Here is a 25,601-nt window from a genome sequence, read left to right as displayed (position 1 = left end):
TGAACCGGTCGAACCAGTTCACCAAATCGAACTGAATCGTTTGAAACGGTTTGCGTCTCCAGTACGCACTAATCCACTAATTACTTAAATTATTTGGTTTATAAACGTGCCTGACACTCTCTCTGATGCGAAATAAACCGTTATTCAGTTACTCCTAACAGTACATTGACTGAACTGCTAAAAGAGAACCGATGATGGGATGTGCACGAGCAGAGCTGCTGGGAGACGGCATGATCACAGTATGTTAAGGGGTGTAACATTTCCGTCACACGCTTGAGGTATTCGGCCAATCACAACGTACTGGATAGCTGGCCAATCAGAGCACACCTCGCTTTTTTAGAATGATGAGCTTTGTAAAAATCGACGCGTTTCAGAAAGGCGGGGCATAGAGGAGAAACAATAATGTACATTATATGGAAAATGTGTTTTTTTAACCTTAAACCGCATAAACACATTTCATTACACCAAATACACAGCATAATGTTCTTTAGCAACGTCATATGACCCCTTTAAAAACAAAAATATTAAAACAGTTTGTAAACCTCAAACATTTGAATGGTTGTATATATTGTGTCACTTTGTCAGTCATTTTGTAGTATATATCGTAAATTTAACAAGTTGAATTAATCAATTGTTTTAAGAATAATGAACAAATCTGAACATTTCTGAAGTCATTTAACAATCCAATCAATTGGCCCTTTTGGAACAGAATCAAAGTCAGACAATTCTGACAATGATGATGATGATGATGATGGAGATGGAAGCTATCTGCACCCGAGTTTGTTTGCATCCAAGAAGATCTCTCGTCTGGAGGAAATAATGAAGGTACGGCTTCAAACATACCCCATGTTGTTTAGGAATATTAATACACTCATTTGACAGTTTTCAGACTGTGATTATGTACCGTGTACCCTGGATCACATTTTTTACACATGCGTTCATAACTAAAACAGCAATGACGTGTAATTTAACCCCCTGCTATAAACACTGTGCTTTTTTTTGTACTCCGTTTACCCAACTTGATAGACTGTTACTATTATTTTCTAATTCGTTGGATAAGTGTTCAAAGCAATGCATTTCAAAATTAATGCCAAATTGCTCTTAAATTGTTATATTTCTTGGCAGAACTGGGCCTGAAATGAAAGCATCTGACATCAAAGTGTTCCCTTTTTATATGTTTGTTCAAATAAGGATATGAAGTTCTCATCAGATGCTTATATCTTTGATTTCTTCATCTAATATTCTGTATGTTTAATCTGAGTTGCTCTGTCATTTTTTTGGAGACTGACACAGAGAGACATTAGAGATAAAAGATTGTAAAATAAACTAATGTTATCTGATTTGGTTTCCTAATAGATGTCTTCCGCTCTCGCCTTGACAGTATAAAGTTTGCATTTCAATCATGAACTTTATATAAACTATTTTTTTTTCTCTTTTTCAAGACTCATCTAATTTGTTTAAAGGAGCTAACTCCTGGTTATTACAGTCAAGTACTGCCAGAATTGTCAGAAATTATTAAACTAAGTTTTGTGATGCTAAAGGAAGAGTGACTGTTGAACATTCATCTCAGGTCTTACGCTTGAGATCTCTCTGCGTGTCATGTTTTTCTGTGGCTTAGTCAACCTGTGTGTTCTGGTTCTTCCAGAAAACGGGATTTATGCCACCCACATGTTATGGTGGATTGATAACTTAATTGCAGCTCAAGTAACCAGTCATGCATTCGTAATGACACAAGCAGCTTTATCAAGTTTGCACTGTGCAGAATGTAATTTGAATCAGTGTAAAAACATAAAAAAAATATTTTTTGTTGGTCTGGTCAGGCAAGTAGTTTAGATTTGAACTTACCCTGCTAAATATAAATATAATAAATATTTTTTCTGAAAAGATTCACTGCAATATATATTTATGTTTCTTATACCATTGTCACATATTTATGTAGAATTGTAGCATTCCAGTGTAACATTTACTTGTAAATTACATTTATAATATAGAAGTTGTATCATAATGTTATATGATGTAATTAATTTTAATATAAATGTTATAGCATCTACATTTATTAGGTTTATTGGGTTTTAAATTACCAAGAAATTATGCCGTTCTAATGAAATTCCAGGATGGCTATAAATTCATAAACAGACTTGCTGGAAAAATTATGGCATATGGTGGTTTGTTTATAATTTTCATCCCATTTTAAATGATGCTTTGAAGACTATCACAAATCATTTTTGCAATTTCCACAAGACCTCATTTATGTAAGCCAGCTAAATGACTTCCTTGACATATTTAAATCATCAGAGATCGCAATGTGAATGTTCAATATATCACAGAAATCCAGATGTTTAGCTTAAAAAAACATGATCAACAAACTTTTGCTCTTTTTTAGTGATTTATGGCTTGTTCTTATAGACATTTTCTTTTGCATACTTCTGTCGTTTCTCATACATTTTCTTTAGTCTCTATGAATGGAAATGTAAAGAATGAAGCCAATTTCATACCCATAGGGTAGAACCTTTTGCCCAAAGAGTTCATTCATTTATAAGCTTGAAATATGAGCCCTTGAGGAATGATTTCTGCTGATGTGATGAATATTAAAGAGCTCATATTTGTAATATTGCACCTCTGGTGGTGAATAAGCTTGTCACCCAAAAATGAAAATTCTGTCATTATTTCCTCACCCCTATGTTGTATCTTAAAATATAAGTTTGTTATTCAGTGAGCAACAGGCCAGCAAATTGGATTTTGAAGGCATAGTGTCATAATAGCATGTAGACATTTGTAGAGACTAGACAGAAAATGCACTGCAAGACAGAAAAAGCTGCATCTGGTGAACGGTACTTAAAAGGTCACCTCCTTAGGGGACTGAAAGGAATCCAGTAAAGTGCGTGTTCAGCACGTCATCTAAAAAGAAGTAGTCTCACAAGGTAGGGAAAGAAACCGTTCATGCAGGACGGCAAGAATCAGAAGTGATGACAGCATGCAAAAGTTTATAAAGCATGGAGTGACATCCAGTGGCAGAAAGTACTGAGGAGAGACGAGTGCAGACTTCAAATCTTTGGTTCATAGTGACATCCCAATATGGCATACGTCTTATTCTTATACAATTTTATACTGGCTAGTGGCTACCTTATACACAATTGGAGCTGTGTCTGATCACATGGACAAGGAAAATACCTAAGTGCAGCCAAACTCTGTGAGAAGCCTGGAAGGCGCTGTCACAGAGCCATCTGAGGAAACTACAAACCAATGTGCTGCAGTGAATTGCTTCCAAGGGGTCTCACAAAACACTAGCTAGATTTAAAACCTGATTTATTCTGTTCATATGGTGTTTTTACATTTCTTTTATGTTTAAACAGCTTTACACACATTTTCTGGGTGGTATATATATATATATATATATACTGTATATGCTGAGGGAAATGTTGCACACCCTGTTGACCTTATGTTTTTATGTGTTAGCCTCTGCAGGTCATTGATCCAGATCACCCGTTGGCTGCGCTTGTTCGAAAAGCCCAACAGGAGAATTATGGCGCTGCAGCAATGGTGACCAAAGCAGAGGAAGAGCATCAGTCGTCGGCAGTAGCCACACAGGCAGAATACACATCTGACCGTGAGTATAATGGCAAATCAACATGTGATCTATATGGTTGACAAAAGGTCCTCAAACAACTTTTTAGAAGTTCGAAGACCTTAGGTCTGCACATGTACTTACTATTATAATAACAATAAATTACACAATTACATGCAAGTAACCCTAAGCCAAACCCTAATCCTAAACCTAACCATACAGTGAGTATATGTAGTTTATAAATATTACTCCGTAAAATTACACTGTAACAAAGGCACCTTAAAATAAAGTGTAACCTCGTATTCCTATTCTTAGTCTTAGTCTTATTCATAGTATTATTCATTAATAATAATAATGATAATAATAATACAGTAATAAAGAAGTTCTAAAATTCCAAAACCATGCATATCATGATTTTAAATGTACTTTCATAAATTTTGCAGCCCTGTACATAATAATAATAATAATCATAATAATAATCAACAACAACAATAATAATCATAATAATTATTATTAATTATTTAGTATCATGTATATCATTGTTTCAATTTGTGCAGCTGTATGTATATTATGGATGGATGGATGGATGGATGGGTGGATAGATGGATAGATAGATAGAATTTGGTTGCTCTACGGAAAGAAGAGATTTGTGTTTTTACACATGGTGACCATAAATGGGCTTGACATTTGCAGTGTGCTAAGACATAAAATGCACCATAAAGCTGGACAAACTGAAACTGCAGCATGATAGAGTTCTGTTGGTCTTTTTTGGATGAGGTTGGTCGTTCTTGTCTCTTGCTGATGAACAGAGACATATGTCCTCTTAAAAAGAGCCTTTTAATGGAAGTGGGTGAGAACTACAATGCCAGCTCTTTAAAGAATGTGGCAAATCATTAACATCTTGAATTATTTTTAGGATGATTGATTTTCAGGGCGTCCTTGAGTGAACATGGCAATAAAGCTGACCCTTCAATGCGAGCAAAGTTCATTAAATTAAGTACTAAAGTAGGCAGATTGCCCATCGTGACCTCCTTATCTTCATTCAGTTCCAATTCAACAACTTTACGACGTTAAGGAAGTCGTGGCCTAATGGTTAGAGAGTCGGACTCATAACCCAAAGGTTGTGGGTTCGAGTCTCGTACCGGCAGGGATTGTAGGTGGGGGGAGTGAATGTACAGCGCTCTCTCCCACCTTCAATACCACGACTGAGGTGCCCTTGAGCAAGGCACCGAACCCCCAACTGCTCCCCGGGTGCCGCAGCAAAAAAATGGCTGCCCACTGCGCCGGGTGGAGCAAACCATGAACACACACAAACCATGAACACACACCCGGAGCAGTGGGCAGCCATTTTTTTGCTGCGGCACCCTGTGTTCATGGTTTGTGTGTGTTCACTGCTGTGTGTGTGCACTTTGGATGGGTAAATGCAGAGCACTAATTCTGAGAATGGGTCACCATACTTGGCCACATGTCACGTCACTTTCACCTTTTACTTAAAGGCAGTTTTTCTTTCACCACTTGAATTGATTCTCACTACACCCTCTGATTTTTGCAGCTGATGAGTACCATAGCCAATCACAGACATGTTCGATGTGTGCGTGAATTGGAGGTGCTCAAAATAGTCTATAAGTCTGTCAGTAACAACATCTGCTCCTAAAGAGTGAGTTTGAAGCAGTCTGATCCACAGATGTGTGCTTTCTGTCAGTGGTGCCAAAATGAGTGCACCTGATGCTCAAAAAGCAGCTTTAGAGTCAAAGTGAAAAGTAATCTGTGGTAATTTGGAATAATATTAGATTTGCTTGATATTGCAGCACTTGCTTGCAGTGTAGTACCGATATACGCTGCAACTAGAACAGTCCTATTATCATCAAGAGCGCAAATAAGAGATTCGTGCAATAACAGATTTGCTGATTATAATGGGAAGGGAACATTCTGCTTTTGTGTAGATCGATACCAAAATTGTTTTTGCTGCTGCTAAAAGGACAGATGTGAAGTTGAAGTTTTGATTTACTGATAAAATGGCAATTAATTAATTTAGGAACAACGTTCTCAGCTTGTTTTGTGTAGTCTACATAATGGAGATGTAAATAAGTACTTTAATGTAAATTCTAAAAATCAGCATTGTAAAAACAGTTCGTTTTTTATCACTTTAAAATAGCTTTTTTATTTTAGATTTTCAGTTTTAAATTGAGTTTTATTAAGGTTATTATGTACTTTGTTTATTATTTGCTCTATTTGCTATTTGGCTTTAATTTATTTTTAGCTTTAGTAAGTGTAGTGCTTCAACATATGTTTTCTTTCAGGATATAAAGAAATAAATAACTGACTTAAAACCATTTTTTATCTGGTCAAAATACTAGTGTTCTAATAATTTTGGCCATCGCTATATATTTTTTTTTGTAATTAATAAAACTATTTTTAATGCAATACAACTGTCTTTTTGGTAAAATAAATCTGCTGGTGCTTGCCTTCATTATTTAGGTTGGCAGTTCCAAATGTTAAACTTATCATTGGTAATAAAACTGTAGGACGATTATGTGTGCACTTTGGATGGGTAAATGCAGAGCACTAATTCTGAGAATGGGTCACCATACTTGGCCACATGTCACGTCACTTTCACCTTTTACTTAAAGGCAGTTTTTCTTTCACCACTTGAATTGATTCTCACTACACCCTCTGATTTTTGCAGCTGATGAGTACCATAGCCAATCACAGACATGTTCGATGTGTGCGTGAATTGGAGGTGCTCAAAATAGTCTATAAGTCTGTCAGTAACAACATCTGCTCCTAAAGAGTGAGTTTGAAGCAGTCTGATCCACAGATGTGTGCTTTCTGTCAGTGGTGCCAAAATGAGTGCACCTGATGCTCAAAAAGCAGCTTTAGAGTCAAAGTGAAAAGTAATCTGTGGTAATTTGGAATAATATTAGATTTGCTTGATATTGCAGCACTTGCTTGCAGTGTAGTACCGATATACGCTGCAACTAGAACAGTCCTATTATCATCAAGAGCGCAAATAAGAGATTCGTGCAATAACAGATTTGCTGATTATAATGGGAAGGGAACATTCTGCTTTTGTGTAGATCGATACCAAAATTGTTTTTGCTGCTGCTAAAAGGACAGATGTGAAGTTGAAGTTTTGATTTACTGATAAAATGGCAATTAATTAATTTAGGAACAACGTTCTCAGCTTGTTTTGTGTAGTCTACATAATGGAGATGTAAATAAGTACTTTAATGTAAATTCTAAAAATCAGCATTGTAAAAACAGTTCGTTTTTTATCACTTTAAAATAGCTTTTTTATTTTAGATTTTCAGTTTTAAATTGAGTTTTATTAAGGTTATTATGTACTTTGTTTATTATTTGCTCTATTTGCTATTTGGCTTTAATTTATTTTTAGCTTTAGTAAGTGTAGTGCTTCAACATATGTTTTCTTTCAGGATATAAAGAAATAAATAACTGACTTAAAACCATTTTTTATCTGGTCAAAATACTATTGTTCTAATAATTTTGGCCATCGCTATATATTTTTTTTTGTAATTAATAAAACTATTTTTAATGCAATACAACTGTCTTTTTGGTAAAATAAATCTGCTGGTGCTTGCCTTCATTATTTAGGTTGGCAGTTCCAAATGTTAAACTTATCATTGGTAATAAAACTGTAGGACGATTATGACAAAATCCATAATTATTGATTCATTGATTGCCCTACTACATACTCAGAGCTTTATCATTGAACCTAGTCATACTTTAAAAAAAAGAAAAAGGAACTGCCCAGTCAATTATGATGTCAAGTGCCAGCAGATTTATTTTGACCATAGAGAATAACAGAAGGTTTTTGTCTTTTAGAATCCCATGGTGCTAAAACTTTTTTAAACCAATTGCCGTTAGCTGGTCCTCTTACGTTAACTCACAAGGATTTAAGATACTGTGGGGAACGAACAATTCACCTTTTATTGGAAATAGAGAATTTAGCGCTCAGCTGGTGAAACACTCAAGCTGGGACCGCTGATTTGTCTCAATTAGCCTGACTGAAGGAGCTCTACTGGTTTCTTGAGGGAAGTGCCACAGGATTACAGTGCCCGAAGGCGCTTGAGTGGGCCAGTTTCTCAAAAGAAAAGCTACTTTGACTGCAAATGTGTATTTTGTAGGATTAACAGCATGACAAAGAGGTTCTGTAGGCTTAACCACAGTCATCCTATAATCTCTGCCCAAATGTGAGGGTTATTTTTCCAAGGCTTTGGCCTGTATCTGAGGTTTGCTGTGTATTTGTCTTTGAGTGACGTCTGGCACTAAATTCAAAGTTCGGTTAAACATTGTTCGCTCTCTGCCCAAATCAAGTTTGAATTATCTTGATATATTTAAAATGGTCGCTATCAACCCCAACCCGAGTTCCAGCCATGTGGTACGACGAAAGCACAGAAATGCTTTCTGAACAGATTCCTTTGGTTAACTGGCGGCAGGATGTCATGGGGCTCATGTAAGTGCACACTCAGCGGGCTCGAGAGACGCGCATAGCTCAAGCCTTCTTGGATATCCTCGTTTACAGCCACAGCTTAAGCAGACTGCAGATTTTTCACACACGCTGTTCTGCTCATTCATCCTAGAATGCTCTGCTCATTGCCCGTGAGTCACCCCGGTGCCACACCACACGCCATGCCAACCTCGCCCATCCCATTACTTCAGGAAAACGTTGCTCTTCTGCGGAAAAGAGCGGGCCGTTCTGTCCGTTTCACATCACTAGAACAATTACGCTCTCATTTCATCAGGGTTCAGTAGACCTCAGTGATCCACGTTCATTCAGCGCGCATGATTAATGCAGTTTATTAAATATGTTGACAGTGGGGAGGTGTGACCTTTGAACCGCTCTGTTACTAGACTAAGCTGCTGCCAAAACTGCAATCTCAGTTGAACAAGTTGTCTGTTTTTATATAATGAGTCATGATGGTGGTTAGAACAGTGTCTGTAGGAACTGCATAATTGGGTTATTTGTGTTATTGTTATAGAAGACCATACTGAACTACTCTGACAGTGTTTACTGTACGGCAAAGAAGTTGTTTTGGCTGGGTTGTGATCTTACAGTTGAATGACTCTTCTGAGCCAGTTCTTTTAAATGAATCAAACCACTCACAAAGGAGTCACAGATGAACTCACTGGTCCAAAACAGATTACTCTCTCATTGAATTAGTTGAAATGGGTTTTGAATGAACTTACTCACTGCCCATACTATTTGTCTACACTACTGTCTAAAACGTTTGGAGTCTGTAAGATTTGTTTCTGAAGGGAATGTTTGTAAGAAGTGTCTTATGCTCACCAAGGCTGCATTTATTTGATCAAAAACAGTAAAAACAGTAACCTTGTGAAATAACAATAATATTACAATTTTACTTAACTGTTTCTTATTTAAATATATTTCAAATGCAATTTATTTCTGTGATGCAAAGCAAATCTTCAGTGTCACATGATCCTTCAGAAATCATTCTAATATGCGGAACATTTATTATTATTATCAATAATATTTGAATAGACGTTCAAAATAACATTTATTTGAGACATTACTTTTTACTGTCACTTTTGATCAATTTAATTTATTCAAGAACCAAAATTGGTTCATTTCTTGTGATTTCCATTCCATTCTATTAGGACTTACCTCATCCACTAACCTCCTGAATGACATTTCATGCTCAGTTCCGGTCTCAGCTTTATGTTGGGTTGCAAGCCTGTCTTAGTCAGCTGAGGTGTCTTGTGAGTTTCAGAACATAATTCCTTGAAGAGAAGTCACTCACAGACTTATTTGCCAGAGGAAGCATAAATTTGTTTGCGTTTGAGACATGCTCCCTCAGGCATTGAGGATTGTCTGTTGATTCTTCAGGCTAATCTTTCTGAAATAGCACTCGAGTCAAATCCAGCAGCACATGCTCGACTGCGGATCTTCCACAGCTCTCTGCCTCTTTATCTCCACAGGGAGACGTCATAAACGATTAGATCCCATCATTGAAAATGAAGCCTGCTAAGCTGGAGGTGGAGTAAGGACCCATTTGTTATGAGATATGTGAATGCTGCTGTGTTTTTATGGAGCTGGGATGTCATTCAGTAATATGGTTATGATGGAAACAGGCTTGTCAAAATTATTTCATAATCATCCGTTCGTGATTATTAGATCTAATTGCAGGTATCTGATGAAACTGATACTTCCACTTACAAACACAAATTGCATTAAAAATAAAAGATTTTTATTTGAATTTCTTAAATATATTTTATATACTATTATATTTAAATAAACGTTGTAGTTACATGTTAATATGTTTTAATATTTTTTTCTAATATTATTATTTATAATTTGTTTATATTAATATTTACCATACTGTGTGCTCAAGGGGTTTATTTAGCAATAATGAGTATCTGTGCTTCATCCCACTTATTACAGTCTGCCATATAAATAAATAAATAGAGATAAAATATTGTTGCATAACATTGATCTTAATGTAGTTTATTCAAAATGTCATAATTGTGAGTCACAGCCCTAGTTCTGCCACATCTTTCATAAAATGTGGAGATACACATGCCACACACGTCTCTCGCTCTCTTCTTCTTTCTATTCCTTTTCTCCCAGAATCTCTTTGTGGCTCTCTCTCTTTTTCTTTCCCTTTGCTCATTTCTTTTTGGCTCTCACCCTCTTGTGCTCAGTTCCTCTCTCTCTCTCTCTTTCTCCCCACACTCACATGTGCGTTCACACATCCCAGTCAGTCATGAAGTAAATGTATCCAGATCCCCGCCGCCCCTCTCCTCTTCCTCTTTCAGCTCTCTTTGATGTGTGGCTGGAGTCAGACAGAATGCTAAACTCGCCTAAATGAGCAGGACTATTGGTCTCTTCTAGGTCTTGAACAGCCCTGACTTCAGAAGTACCCAGGAGATGGCGTTGCTTTAATTCCTCTAGCTTTTAAATTTCTTTATTGTTTCTTTATTAGTGTTTTGTCATAGTCAGAGTGCTGCAGGTTCATCTCTTTACCTTTGTGCAGTCTGAACACCTTTATGCTCACTTAAAGGGACAGTCCACCTGAAAATGTACATTTTGTCATTTTCTCACCCTCATGTTGTTCTCCTGTATGAGTGTGAGTAAATGATGACAATTTTATTCTTGAATGAACTAAACTCTTACAACTTTGCATGTAACGGATATTTTCTGTATTTGCCTAATAGCACAGATTTGGTTGTGTTGATCTTAATAGAGCTTGAACCCATAGCTCTGTTTTCTTTGGGCTCTTATTAAAGGGGTGGTTCACTGTTTTTTTTCTAGGCTTGATTGTGGGTAGGTCTTAATGGTAGGTCTTTGTTTTTTGTTTGTTGTTGTCTCATACTTTGTTTGTTGTTGTCTCATACTCTCATATGGGGAGGTCGTGGCCTAATGGTTAGAGAGTCGGACTCGTAACCCAAAGGTTGTGGGTTCGAGTCTCGTACCGGCAGGGATTGTGGGTGGGGGGAGTGAATGTACAGCGCTCTCTCCCACCTTCAATACCACGACTGAGGTGCCCTTGACTGGAACCCCCAACTGCCCCCCGGGCGCCGCAGCATAAATGACTGCCCACTGCTCCGGGTGTGTGTTCACAGTGTGTGTGTGTGTGTTCACTGCTGTGTGTGTGCACTTAGGATGAGAGAAATGCAGAGCACTAATTCCTAGTATGGGTCACCATACTTGGCCACATGTCACATCACTTTCATACTTTTAGATACGCTGTTATTTGTAAATGCTACTGCTTCTGTTAGCTTTTAATATACGGTTTTATCCTGATTAAAGCTTTAATACAGTACGGCAACTGCACGCATGTATAACGCTTCTCATAACTGTGAAAATAAGTGTATAATTGTAAAAGTTCATTGCTGAGCTGAATGAGAGAGATAGAGAAAGAGAGAGAGATGCAGAGTGTGTGCAGAGCAGGGGGACGCGAGGAACAATATTAAGAACCGCTGCTTTAGAACATTGATTTTGAAACTTGTGAATCCATTAGAATTGTTAGAAGACAGAATCGCGATTCATATATGAATAGATTTTTACGTGCACCTCTAGTTTTCTCTTCCTCTTCTCTAAAGCAGCGCAGCATGGCCTCGCCCCCTTTGCTGCCTTTTCCCGAGGGCGGGGTTTATCTGGGATTGTGATGTCACGAACCCGGGAAGTAACTCGTTGTAGTCCCTACCAGCCATTTTTGTAGGCATTAAACTGCCAGAATTTTAAAATACGATATCTCCGTTGGCATTGAACTTTCAGCTTCGTAACTTTGCAGATATTGTTTATGCTCAAACAGCAACATTACACAATAACAAACGCTAAAAAAGTGAAATCGCAATCAACCACCCCTTTAAACTGCTTTGTTTAATGGTTCTTTTTGCTGTTGTAATAGTTGACTGAAGGGAAGGAGCAGCGCTTGACTGTAATTAGGCTTTATGAAGTGATTTTCAAGAACTGTATGTCTTTACATGCTTGCCATCTCAATATGAGGACAGTTTGATCCTAATTATTTGTGGTAGAGCAGAACAAACGAATGCGCTTTTTCTCTTCCGCTAGCTTTTTATCTTCTACTTGAAAAGGAAACTTAATTATGCGAACAGTGATCCAAACGTAGATTATTTTAATTCTTAATTTGCATCAACAGTTCCCTCAGTGTACTTTCTGGGGTATGTAACCAAAGTAGAAATGCTATTGATGACTAATGTTTAATGCAAGGCTCGACAAATATCACTAAAAATATTTCTGAAGGATCATGTGCCACTGGAGTAATGGCTGCTGAAAATTCTGCTTTGCCATTGCAAAAATAAATTACATTTTAAAATATATTTGAAAATGAACAAGAGGGTGGCTTGTATTTTTTATTTTATGAATTGCATCGTCTACGCACCTGCAGTACAAGCACCTATTTTTTCCTTTTTGGAGCGCTACAATTTTCTCAAATTTTTAAAATTAATTAAATCATTTTTAATTAAATAAGAGCAGCCTTGGTGACAGTGAGTTCTTTCAAAAACATCGTACTGAAAAAGTTTTATTATTATACAGTTTCAGGTGCCTGCATTGGATGTGCATCTGATTTAGTAACTCTGTGTGTGTGTGTGTGTGTGTGTGTGTGTGTGTGTGTGTGTGTTTATTTCACACAGCTAATGTGGCAGCAATGTACTATGGGTACTGTATGCTGCCTGATGGAACATACTGCCTTGCCCCGCCGCCTCCTGGGATTGATGCCAGCCCTTATTACACCTCGCTGCCCACTGGCATGATGCCGGCTCCTCCTGCATCTGTTCCTCCTCCTCCCCCTGGCACTACACCTTCGTTGGATCCTGTGGCTGCAATCCCATCAGCCCTTGCTGCAGGTCCAGTCACGGTGTCAGCTCCGCTCTCACTTTCTGCTCCGGCCGCCCCTCTAACTTCCAGGTGTGCACCCTACTGTCTTTGCTTTCTACAGATCTTGACATATTTCAAAAATCCTATATTTGGCTTTATTTTTCTTTTCATCCATCAGTTCTCAACCTCCTCAAATCACCGTTGCACCCATGGTGCCGGCGGCTGCCGCCCCTGTCGCAGCCATCATCCCTCCTCCTCCCGACATCCAGCCTGTCATTGACAAACTAGCTGAGTATGTGGCCAGAAACGGAGTGAAATTCGAGAGCAGCGTGCGTGCCAAGAATGACCCGCGGTAAGCAATTATGCTCCTGCTCGTTACAGCCATCATTTAGATACGAAGGTCTCACCGCTCCTATTAGATTACTGTAATATGTAATAAATGTAAACCTCTCTCTGTGTATGTGTGTGTCTTCTACACCTTAAAGGTTTGACTTCCTGCAGTCCTGGCACCAGTACAACTCCTATTATGAGTTCAAAAAGCACTACTTCATGCAGAAAGAAGTCCTGAGCATGCAGGAGGTAGTTTTATGCTTTGTTGTCTTTCTTTTTACTTTCTCCTTTCTTTCCTCTCTTGCACACTGGTTTTTGTTTTCGTTTAAATTCACTATTAATTACAGTTAAGTATATTTATTGAGCTCATCTAAGGTGACTCAAGGGAATAGTTCACCCAAAAACAAAATTTTGCTGAAATGTGCTCATAATCAGATAATCCAGGATGTATATGAGTTTGCTTCTTTATCTGAACAGATTTGGAGAAATTTAGCATTACATAACTTGATCACCAATGCAGTGAATGGGTTCCGTCAGAATGAGAGTCCAGACTGATAAAAAAATCACAAGAAATCCACACGACTCCAGTCCATCAACAAATGTCTTGTGAAGTGAAAAGCTGCATGTTTGTAAAAAAAAAAAAAAAAAACTGTTTCTAACTTCAAACTGCCGCTTCAGGCTAAAATACAAGTCTTCTATCCATAATATTTCTTTCTGCAGTGAAAAGGCCATCTCGTCTGAATCAGGAGAGAAATATGCACAGATGAAACACTGTTTACAGGTAAAAAGAGTCCAAAATGTGTTTTTTGATATGAACACACATCACATACTGGAGGAAGTGTTATTATGGATTATGCCATCAGATTTTGACCAGAGGCAGCGGTTTAAATTTAAAATGCCTCAATAATGGAGGTGCTTCCTACAAACACACAGCTTTTCACTTTACAAGATGTTAATTGATGAACTGGTGTTTATCAGCTGTTTGAACTCTCATTCTGACGGCACCCATTCACTGCAGAGGATCCAATGGTGAGCAAGTGGTGTAATGCTAAATTTCTCCAAATCAGTTCAGATAAAGAAAATGCTCATCTACATTTTGGATGGCCCGAGTGTGAGTCAAAATTGAGCAAAATAAAATTTTTAGTCAAATGATTCTTTTAAAGTACATTTATTATAGGAACAGCCCCTTGTCCTGTGTGAATAGCCTCTTAGTGTGCATAGGACCTTGTTTGTTTTTTTAATACTGACAAACGGTTTTGCATGGTTATGGGATGCTAATAAAACAATATGGCATATCTAGCATCTCATTAACTACTCATTTGGTTTGAGAAATTGATGTTTACCAACTTAATTAATCATGTTTCATAACCTTCAAGGTTTTTAATACTTGGTGGCTTTTCTCCAAGGCCACCTCTGCGGATTCTGCATTACTGATTCACCCCCGTATATTTCTGTTTATTAATTTTGCACATTTTCAGTGAGAGAGCCTTGATTTGACATTGCTGCATGACTTGCATCAGTAGAAATATTCAAAATCATCCAATTCAGTATATGGATTTTGAGAGAAATTTAGTGTTTTACCAACCGCTCAAGACGGTAACTTCTGTGACTGATGGTTTCTTGTGTACCGGTAGGATAAAACAATTGTAATAGATGCAAAGCCCAAAATATAATTTTTCAGCAAAATAATCTAGCTTAATGTAGATAAATTATAAGTCAGTGCAGTAGGCAGATTAGTGCCTTATGGTCCTCTTTAGTAATGTAGAAACATTGCAATACAATACAATAATGCCATTTAGTGTAATGGTAATTCAATAAGGCAATTCAGGACAGTGTAAAGAGTGTAATATAAGGGCAATTAGTAAACACTGGAGGTTTTGTGCAGTCAATACAGAAGTAGTTTATGCTGATCCTTGCTCTAGTTTAATACTGATGTACTATAGAGAGAGATTCGGCAGTTGTTTTCAGCAGATATAAAATAGGATGCTTCTCATCAGTTAAAGAAAATTTGTTTCCTGAATCTGTTTAATTTAATTTAATTTTGAAGAATTTTCATAGTCAGCTTTTTATGTTTAATATGATCTTAATTATTAATTCTAATAAAAATAGTATTGCTTATATTTAAAAAAAAAATTATTTCAATTTAATTATTAGCATTGAATCAATCATTGATTAATCCTTAAAGTAAAAGTGATATCAGTGATAGGGATATCAGTTAAAGTAATTATTTCAATATTAAATTAGTCTCTCCTCTACATGTATCTGTTTAATTTGACTGGATTTTCAGGAATTTTACTAATTAATCATTAGTTGTCTCTAAGACGTATCCTGTCAGATGTCAAATGTGACCCTGGACAACAAAACCAGTCTTAAAGGTCCCATATTGTACACCTTTCTGGAGTTTTATTTTAGGTTTTGATGTCCTTACGAATATATATTTGCGGTATAAGTACCAAAAATTTAAATAAGTCTCTCCTATCTCTATTTCATGTGCAACCTGCTAAATTGTACATCCAGCCAGTGGTATTAGTTTGGGACAGGATTGTTTGTTTTTTGACTAGTAGAAAATTATTTCTTTAACATCGCTGTGTGTACTCAGGCTAATCCAAGTTTATTAGCGACTGGTCTCAGACTGTGAACAGCAAATGATGCCAGTCTTGACCGCTGACTGCCAGAAAATGACATCTTGATATATTTACCAGTCAATTAGTCATGTTGACTTGAAAAAAATGTCAAGAAGAACAGGAATAATTAAGGCTGATAATTCCCATCTTGATTTTTTTTTGGCATATTTTTTTTTACTTTATTTGTTGTCATGTGTATTCTGCCTCTAATGGTGTGTTTGTTGCTGTAAATCCATTATGCTAAAACTACTTGTTGTTTTCCCTGTCATTACTGCTTATTAACTCGCTGGTCGTCCTTAATGGATTGAGAGGCAAGATCGACTAACTGTGCAGCTGTGCTTTATTGAATATAAGGAACGTTCCAGTGAATTGAATTAGAATTAGAGGGTTTTTATGGATGCATCTGCCTTTAAGTGCTCAGAGTGGCCTTTCTGTATTTCTTCCACGCATGGCACTATTTAATACAAATTTTGTAAGCAAGTGATAGACTGATATTGTTTATAGTAGAAAGGAGGTGGGATTCATCATATTATCTGTATGGTAAAACACATGCATGCTTTAAGCGATCGTTGACCTGTGATCTCCGTAAATCAATCGTATGCTAATGGACCCATTCTCAGCTTTAAATTGATATTGCATGCGTGCAGTTCAACGGTGAAGTGATCTAAATTCAGAGTTGCCGTAATTCAGTATTTAATTAGTAGAAAACAGACTGTTTTCAGGTATACTATTGTGACTTTATTTTTAAGGAGCACATTTTACCTGTAAATCAAACTGTAGAGCATGGTGCTAGCAACACTGAGGTCATGGGTTGAATTCCCAGGGAATGCATGAACTAATAAAATGTAGACCTTGAATGTAATCCAAGCCGCTTTAGATAAAAGCATCTGCCAAATGCATAAATGTAAATGTAAAGACCATAGCAGTAATATGTGCTTCTGAATAATAATTATGTTTGCCTAGGGGAATTACCTGACTTGCTATTAGGAAGACATTACGTATGTGCTAATCAACTGGCGAATTAACCCTATTATTGTAAAGGTGTCTTTCATGATTATTTATTAAGTTACTTGACTGGACGCCCATGGAAGGTTGCCAAGCAACTTCTGCATGATCTAATTCATATTCACTGTACCTTAAATTCACTGGGCGTACATACATAACAAGGTTACATGTTCAGAAACAGTTAGATGAAGCATGACATAATAAAATAGGAAAAACTGGATGGAACTGAAGACATACTTGCATATATTAGGTAGAAAGTAACAAAAAGCAGCCAATCACAGTGTGAAATGTAATTTGCATAGGTTAACGAGTTTTCATGATGGTATTATAAGATTTGGTATCAGATGTCATTTGCACAAGTTTACACATACTGAGTTGAGTCTGTAGCTCCTGTTTTTCCACTGTGTGTGATTATGATCAACAGTTTGTCTGAAGATCCTCCTTTCCTTAATGAGACCGCCGGCTGCGAGCTTTGGCTGTGTGCCTCTGTCAGTGTGTTTTTAGGTCAGAAATGTGAGGATCAGGCTCTGATGTGTGGTTTTGTGTGCGCTGCACTGCTTTCATCCAGGGCTAAGAAGAGACTTTGGGAGCTCAGATGAAATCGATTCCTTTTCCGGTTGCCATGGCGTAGTCATCCCTGCAAACTCTGGCTCTTTGATACCTCAGTGTGTTTCCAGAGTTTCTGGTTTGGTCAGTTCATTAATTCATACCTTTAATGTTCTTGGATATCAGTTGAACATGTTAATTTAGTGTGATTAATTATTTAAAAAGTAACATGTTTAATAAAAAATTTGAGCAATATTTGATCAATATTTATTTATATTTATTTATTTTTCACAATTCAAGCTTGATTTAATTTGATTAATTAATCAGGCATATGTAATTAATTACATTTTTAAACATTTAGATTCACAGCCCTTGTTCTGAACGAACTTCAAACTAGGGATGTGCAATATTTATCATATACAATCATTTAATTTTATTTTATGGTCAGATATATTTACCTGCATGGGTTGTTTTACATGATGTAGTTGCAGAAAGAAAAATATGGAATAAGAATATGCACACTTTTTTATGCTATAAAAGAACCATTTTTGCTTCCTCAATGAACCTTTCGGTTAGCAGTTCTTAATAGAAACATTTTTTCTTAGTGTGAAGAACATTTTAAAAATCTAAAGATCCTTTTGTGGAATGGAACGGTTCCATGGATATTAAAATTTCTTTGTGGAACTGTAGATGCCAATAAAGAACCTATTTTTAAAACTACTATCATCACTGTGTCAGAAGAGATGTTAGATCTTCTACCTACATCTGTCTAAATATGGAGCTTGGAAGTAATAAGGAATGGAAGGAAATAAGAGCTAAGAAAATTGAGGAAAAAGAGGAAGGAAAGTGCTTTAGTGGGAAAATTAGACGAAATGTTCCATTGTTGCAATCAACGCAATGCTCTGCTCACAGCAGGATCTTGCGCTATTTGCTTGCCCTGCCAGTAATATTGTCTCCAGAGACAGAGCTGGGCTACGGCTTTAGCTAATTTCCTCACTTGTTCAGAACTTTTTGCATTATAAGCTGTGCAATTTTTTGTTGTTTATTCATTTTGAATGTCTTCCACTCTTATTTGTACTTCCAACTGGGTGGCAATCATTCCAGCTGCCGGATGTGCTGAATGCTTCCCAACCTCTTAAAGCTTTGGCTTTGCTTTGGGTGCACACAATTCGACATGCATTCCCCAAATTAACTGGGTAGAGAGTTCTGGAGATCCCTTGAGCTCATTTTTGGACTGCTGCTAAGCATTGTCTGAAAGAGCGATCAAGTTTTATAGCGGTCCCAAGAAGTATTTGGAGACTCTTGTAGGCTTAAAGGAGTAGTTCATCCAAAAATGAAAGTTTTGTCATCATTTAGTCACCCCATGTTCCAAATGTCTATGACTTTCTTTTTTTCATGGAACACAAAGGAAGGTATTTAAAAAAAAAAGTATTTTCAGTCAAAGTAATCAAGGTTCGATATTGTTTGAACTAGTGGTCGACCGATATAGTTTTTTTGACAGCTGATGCCGATATCTTGGAAAGCAGGGTAGCTGATGGCTGAAATAAAGCCGATATAATTTTATTTATTTTAATTAATATTTAAGAAATTTAAAAATAATTTGAAAATGGATTACAAAATAAATGTGTTAAACAAACCAACTTTAGATGACAAAGTATTTTTTCACAAATAAATAAATATTTAATAAAAAATATAATAAAAAAGGAAGTAAACACTGTAACCAACAGGGCACTCAGTATTCTGGGAAGTTTGTGTGCATTGGGAATCATATTTTCTTAAATAAAGCTAAGGTAACATTCATTTTACATACAGCACACAGTGAAAATGACATTAATATGGCAGTGGGCAAATGCATAAAGCGCAGCATAATTTGAAATCACGAGTTTAAAGTTTGTCGATCGTGCGTCTCCAGTGAAGCTGAACTCTCCTCCTGTCAGCATTCAATTCACATGGATCGACCGTCACACAGAGAACACACGATCATGCAGGATACAAATGCACACTTCACAAGATCTCACAACTGGATCCGACTAAGTTTGCAAGGTTTGTGAAACTAAATGTTTATTAGTCATTCAAAGATTTGTTTAAATGATATAAATGCTTATTTGCTGAATGCTGACGGCAAACAAGAAAGTATTATAATGTTTGCCTTTCTATTACTAATAATATAAAAGCAATCGTTATAATACTTTGTGTATACATTTTAATTCCTTTGTTTAACCGTTCTATCTGATTATTAGACAGATTTCTGTCCGTATTAGACAGAACTGTTAATGATGATAGTGATCAAGAGGGAGAATGTGAGCACTGTGTGCTCATGCGCTGCCGCTCTCAGCGCCGTCAAAATAAATGTCCCGCCTCGAACGCATAGGCCAAACAGGAAAACTTATCGGCCGATGCCGATATTTAAAAAATGGCAAATATCGGCCGATATATCGGTCGACCACTAGTTTGAACCCCAGTTTTCTTCACAATCTGTTTGTAACAGCTTTAGGGTGAGTAAATTTCACTTTTAGATTTAACAGACCCTTTAAATCACTCTTAAAATATCTGAATATCATTGCATAAGACCAAGCAAAGTATCCAATCATATGGCTCTAGTTTCTTTTATGCAAAATACAGTTTCATGGCCAGTCAATTTTCTCAGTTCAAGGCTGGTGCCGCAAAAACTTTAAATTATGCTTTTCCTGCATGAGTATTTTGTTTAATATCATCTTAAATTGCGCGTTTTATCACATCATTAGAGTGAATAAGCGAACTGATAGAAAAACTGAACCATGTCTAAGCACTGTCAGATGAAGCGAGTTTGCAGTGCATCTGCATTCATGCACACTTTAGTGCTTTTTCATTCAAGTCATTTTGGAGGATTTTTATTTGCGCGGTCAGGATACAAATCCGGAGGTTCAGAGGAAGGACAGAGGAAGCCCCAAGCCTGTGAAAATCCATTTATTCTTGTAACTTGTGCACATACCTCAAGGACACCATCCCACAACCTAGTTCTTTAAGCATCATACTGCGCGATGGAAGTTTATGTGGTTAGTCATATTTCACTAACACCCGCTGCCTCATTAAAACCAGTGTCCCACCAAGTGCCTGAAAGCCCTTTTTCTGCTTACGGGTGAATAAAAGTTGTATCAAATTAATAATAAGGGCAGAATATCCCAAACGCACACGCAGAAGAACCACAATCTAATATCTCAACACAAATGATTTTTTTTAGCATTGCATGATGTTCCTTTTTTCCTCCTCACTTAATCAGGATCCACCGAGAATGCTTGGCTTGATTCGCAAAGTTCAGCATCCCTGTAAATTCGTCGGTCTCAGCTAGCTTGATGTTCTGAGATCTTCTTCAAAGCGAGTGACATTTGGTTCAGATCTCTCCATCTCAGCAACGTCTTACTGCTTTAAGTCAGCTATATTTAACCACATTTCATGTGTACCCATCCCCCCCCCCCCCCCCCCCCCCCCTAGTATAATTCTTTTTTGAAATATGTGAGGGAACTTGTGCTGTAAAAAGCTTTTACAAGGCAGAATTGTGTCAGGAGACTCTTAGGGACTGCTGTGGCTTGACTTTTAGAAGAAAATGTATTGTCCTGGATGGTTCAGGCGTTTTGAATTATTTTTAAGGTCAGCTGAGGAGTTTGACCTTAAAGCTGGCAGGTTCTTAAAGTCACGATTCTTGTAATTGCGACCCAGTCTCGTATTAAAAACCGTCTGCTTTAGCCATCATCGCAGTTCTTGAAGTGTTCTCTTTGAAGAGCATGTACTTATGTTTAATAAGGTCTTTTTAAACATGGTAATGGTTGTTCCGGAGCCCATTGCCCTGTTTTATTTTTCCTTATCAGACCTTTCTCAGACAAGGTTTTTATATCAGTTCCATTAAAACAAGTCTAGTATGGCACTTAATGTATTTATCAAAGACAAACAGGATCTGGCAAGTATGTCAGATGGTTGTATAATGTTGTTTCTGTGCTCTCATTAATGTTCTAAATATTTGATATTTCAATCTTTTGACTGTAAAACTGCTAAAGATCCTCCATGTTAATTTGAATGAAATCGACTAAGTTTTGTTCTTGTTTGGCAATCTAGAAACCTGAATGGGGAGTATATTTTTGCTTTATTTTGGGAGGTCCTTGTTAATATTTTCTTGTGTAATAATGAAGGCTTTCGGCTGGTCCCTCAACTTCATAAATCATCAAGATTGTTTTTGTGCTGCTGCTTTTCAGTTTCTCCATAAGACATAAATGCTGCACCGCCGACGTTTCCAGCTCTGAGGTTTTGGCACGCACTCATGTTTAAATGAAATAGTCAGCCTTTTAGCTGCTTTTAATGAAAAGTGGAAACATTTCTCTGCCGTTCCAGACCTCTGTGTAACTGAGCTTTTCATTTGATGTTTTTTTTTCTCCCCGCTTTCTTTTTATTGCACGTAATGGAAAGGAGCGGGTTGATGTTTCATTTGTTGTATGGATCTATACCACCAACAACTATATATATATATATATATATATATATATACCCATTTCCTCACAAACATTATAACATGTTATTAAAAATTTGATCAAGAATGATCCTCCATCCTCCACTCTTGAGCAGCTATTTTTATACATTAGGAGGATTTGTTGAACTGCACAGAGCTTTCTTCTAGAATGCAATAGAGCATATCCTCTGCTTATAACATGGCTCTCTAGAATTCTTCATTATTATTCGTAGTATCTTGCTGATATTTTTGTATAATGGCTACTGGATTATATACAGTATGTGAATGTTGTCCCTGGCAGCCAATTTCCTAAATAGCTAGTTTCATCTCTCTCGAAGCACAGTGCATTCTTTTTGTGTTCAAATAAGTTCAACTTAGATCAATGTTTCATGTCTTTATTATTTATTTATTATGGTTTTATTTATTTATAAGCAACTATCTAAGCAATATAATAATCAACTTTCGTTTGGTCATTATCGCAAAGTAAACCCCTTCAAGGTCTTACAAAGCCGCTCCACTTTGCATTGGGATCCAGATCATCCTTTTGAGGTTTAATTTGCGATAATGAATGGCGTTATCCCTTACATATAATCTTTGATATTTTTTAATAAATGTGACTTTCATTTTTTATTAAATAATTTTAAAAAATCTTCTCTGCTCTCTTTCTTCAAGTTTTTGCCTCTGCCAATATTTCATGTTTTTTTCTTAAATTAAAGTAAATTAAAGCTTTCGTTTTTAGAAGTGTTTATTTTTTACCCTCTGGCATGGTTTCTGCTTTGAAAACCTGAAAAGTGAAAGACAGGAATTATCTTTGTTGTGGTTTTTGAGGGCAGTAGGAAGTGAAAGACATGTCCTCTGTACATATAATATTTTCCAAATATTACTTTGAAAATTGTTTTGCTTTTTATTACACTTGTTTTGTTTAATCAAAAGAATTATGAATATTTTCCGATGATTAGTGGTGTTACCTGGAGGCGGTTAAAAAAATAGAGGGCTGCAATAATCTCATCATGTTTTACTTTGGCAGATGGATGTGCACTACACATGTCAGTGACTTTGAGAAATGCCTTCGAGCACCAGTATCTCAGCTACGACAGTGGAGCTTAAAGGCTGTCTGCACATTTCTAGCTGCGTGCCACTTTACAGCCCCCTCTAGGTCACTTTTACCTCAGCTAAACCATTTTTTGATCATGTGTCCCTCTCTCTTTTTTATGTACATCCAAGGCTGCAGCTTCCCTTTGGTTTCTGGTGACTTACAATGCATGAAAAAGTGAATGAAATTCACAGAGTCTTGAATATAGATTACAGGCGGTATGTGGAGGAGGAGACTGACCACTTGCAGAAAAATGAATTGGAAATTGCTGTGCTCAGTATAGTGGGTGTAGGAAAGGATGTCAGTCTTTTGTAGGAAAGAATGCATTTTTTAATGTAAAGCAGTCAGTTAGCTTATTGGTAAAGGCTTATTTTGGTCTATTGCTGGTCTATAAGTGGATTAGCTGGACTAGCCTCAAGAGTACCATATTTGTGACCCTGGACCACAAAACCAGTCTTAAGTTGCACGAGTATATTTGTAGCAATAGCCAAAAATACATTGTATGGTCAAAATGATTGATTTTTCTTTTATGCCAAAAATCATTAGGATATTAAGTAAAGATCATGTTCCATGAATATATTTAGTAAATTTCCTACCGTAAATATATCAAACCTTATTAGTTTGATTAGTAATATGCATTGCTGAGGACTTCATTTGGACAACTTTAAAGGCGATTTTCTCAGTATTTAGATTTTTTTTTTGCACCCTCAGATTCCAGAAATTCAAATAGTTGTAACTCGGCCAAATATTGTCCTATCCTAACAAACCATACATCAATGGAAAGCTTGATGTATGATGTATAAATCTTCATTTCAACAAAAATTACCCTTATGGCTGGTTTTGTGGTCCAGGGTCACATATTTGAGTGATCTGAGGTAACAAATTTAATTTTAATACCATTGTTGTCAGATTTTTTTGTGTTTCTGTACACTGGCATTCAAAAGTTTGGACTTAAAGGGGTCCTATTATGCTTTTTCACTTTTTCAACTTTAGTTAGTCTGTAATGTTGCTGTCTGAGCATAAAAAAGATCTGCAAAGTTCCAAAGCTCAAAGTCCAATTCAAAAGGAGATATTTTATTTAACAGAAATCACTTTTCAAAAACTACAACGAACGACTCGTTTGGACTACAACGCATATTTTCACACTGGCCCAGCTAACCAATCGCAGCGCATTTCGTATTTCAGAAGGCGGGCCTTCATTTGATACAGGAACTATTCGAGCCGTTCATGTCAGACTGGGGAGAGAGGTGTTGTAATACTGTAAAATATGTGAAAAATAATGTGTTTTTCGAGCAACCTAGTATGAGAGCCTGTTCTAGTACACCCCCAAAACAAAATCAAGACTTTGTAAAAGATCATAATAGGACCCCTTTAAGATATTTGAAGTTTTTGAATAAAGTCACTTATGCAGGGCTGCATTTATTTTAAGAAAAATAAATAAATAAATTGTAAGGAAAACATAGTAATGTTTTGAAATAATTAAAAAATGCAAAATAACTGTTTTTCGATTGAATTTATTTCAAAATAGAATTATTCCTGTGATGCCAACACTGAATTTTCTGCAGTCTTCAGTGTCACGTGATTCTTCTTTCATTTTGTCTGTGCCTCTCCTTACACTCTCTTGCAACGTTTGCTTCTCATCTTGCCCTGTCTCATGTCTCACATAGTGCACTTAAGGACCAACTGAGGTACCAGGGTATCTGCTTTCTGTCAAGTCCCAAGACTTCCATATTCTCTCGTACCTACTTTAAAAGCACAGTCTGTAATTACTGCAACTGCCAGGCCATTAGCGGCGGTGCAAGAACAAACAGCAGCTCTTCCTGTTAAATTCTGTGGTGATTAAGCAGGCATATTTGCAAACCCCAACCTCTGTTTTAAGCCTATGAGCTGAGTCTTTGTCTTTGAGCATCTGCTTCATCAATTATAGATTGTATCTGTAATTAGAATCTCTCTGTCAATCCTAGCATTTTGTACTCCATAACCTCCATTATTATGTCTGTTCTAATTGTAAAGAAAATTATCCAGTGTGTGTAATCAAAGCCTTGATGATTACAGCGTTACAGTATGAGCGCCCCAGTGTTTCTGCGGTTATTTTTGAAATACTTATTTAGTTTTATTTTTCGGTTTGTAAAAATTACAGGTGGGTCACAATGGATGACTTTTTTAACACTTTGAAATGCACCAGCTTTCTTAAAGGGTTAGTTCACCCAAAAATGAAAATTCTGTCATTAATTACTCACCTCGTGTCGTTCCAAACCCGTAAGACCTTCATTCATCTTCGGAACACAATTTAAGATATTTTTGATGAAATCTGAGGGCTCTCTGACCCATATGGCGCTTTTCCACTGCATGGTACGGCTCCGGACAGTTCACTTTGTACAGTTCACTTTTGGGGGATTTTCCACTGGGTACAGTACCTGGTACTTTTTTTAGTACCACCTCGGTTGAGGTTCCAAGTGAACCGTACCATTACCAAAACGTGATGCGTAAACTCTGCTGATCATGGATTAGCCGGAGAGAATCGTCACTACCTGCGTCACTCGGTCTGCAGTACTTCAGCTCGCCTTTGAAGAGGTGAAAGAGCCAAAGAGCGCTTCAGTCACCCTGCTTTCTTTGTTTGCCGCCTTTTATTGTATTCT

At 36.9% G+C, this 25,601-nt stretch overlaps 1 protein-coding gene across 1 annotated transcript in view; it reads left to right on the top strand.

The window, feature by feature from the left end:
• Positions 1 to 25,601, top strand: part of LOC107595704 (splicing factor, suppressor of white-apricot homolog) — a 110,832-nt gene that overhangs the window by 30,713 nt on the left and 54,518 nt on the right. The window contains exons 7-11 of the mRNA XM_016286199.1: positions 3,457 to 3,607; positions 12,704 to 12,977; positions 13,066 to 13,239; positions 13,373 to 13,466; positions 20,652 to 20,715. Of these exons, the coding sequence (XP_016141685.1) occupies positions 3,457 to 3,607; positions 12,704 to 12,977; positions 13,066 to 13,239; positions 13,373 to 13,466; positions 20,652 to 20,715 (757 nt within the window). The remainder of the gene's footprint in view (positions 1 to 3,456; positions 3,608 to 12,703; positions 12,978 to 13,065; positions 13,240 to 13,372; positions 13,467 to 20,651; positions 20,716 to 25,601) is intronic.

Source organism: Sinocyclocheilus grahami, unplaced genomic scaffold, assembly GCF_001515645.1.
Source record: "Sinocyclocheilus grahami isolate Dianchi unplaced genomic scaffold, SAMN03320097.WGS_v1.1 scaffold207.1, whole genome shotgun sequence".
NCBI lineage: Eukaryota > Metazoa > Chordata > Actinopteri > Cypriniformes > Cyprinidae > Sinocyclocheilus > Sinocyclocheilus grahami.
Note: the sequence above shows the minus strand (reverse complement) of the source record. Positions and strands in the feature narration are given on the sequence as shown.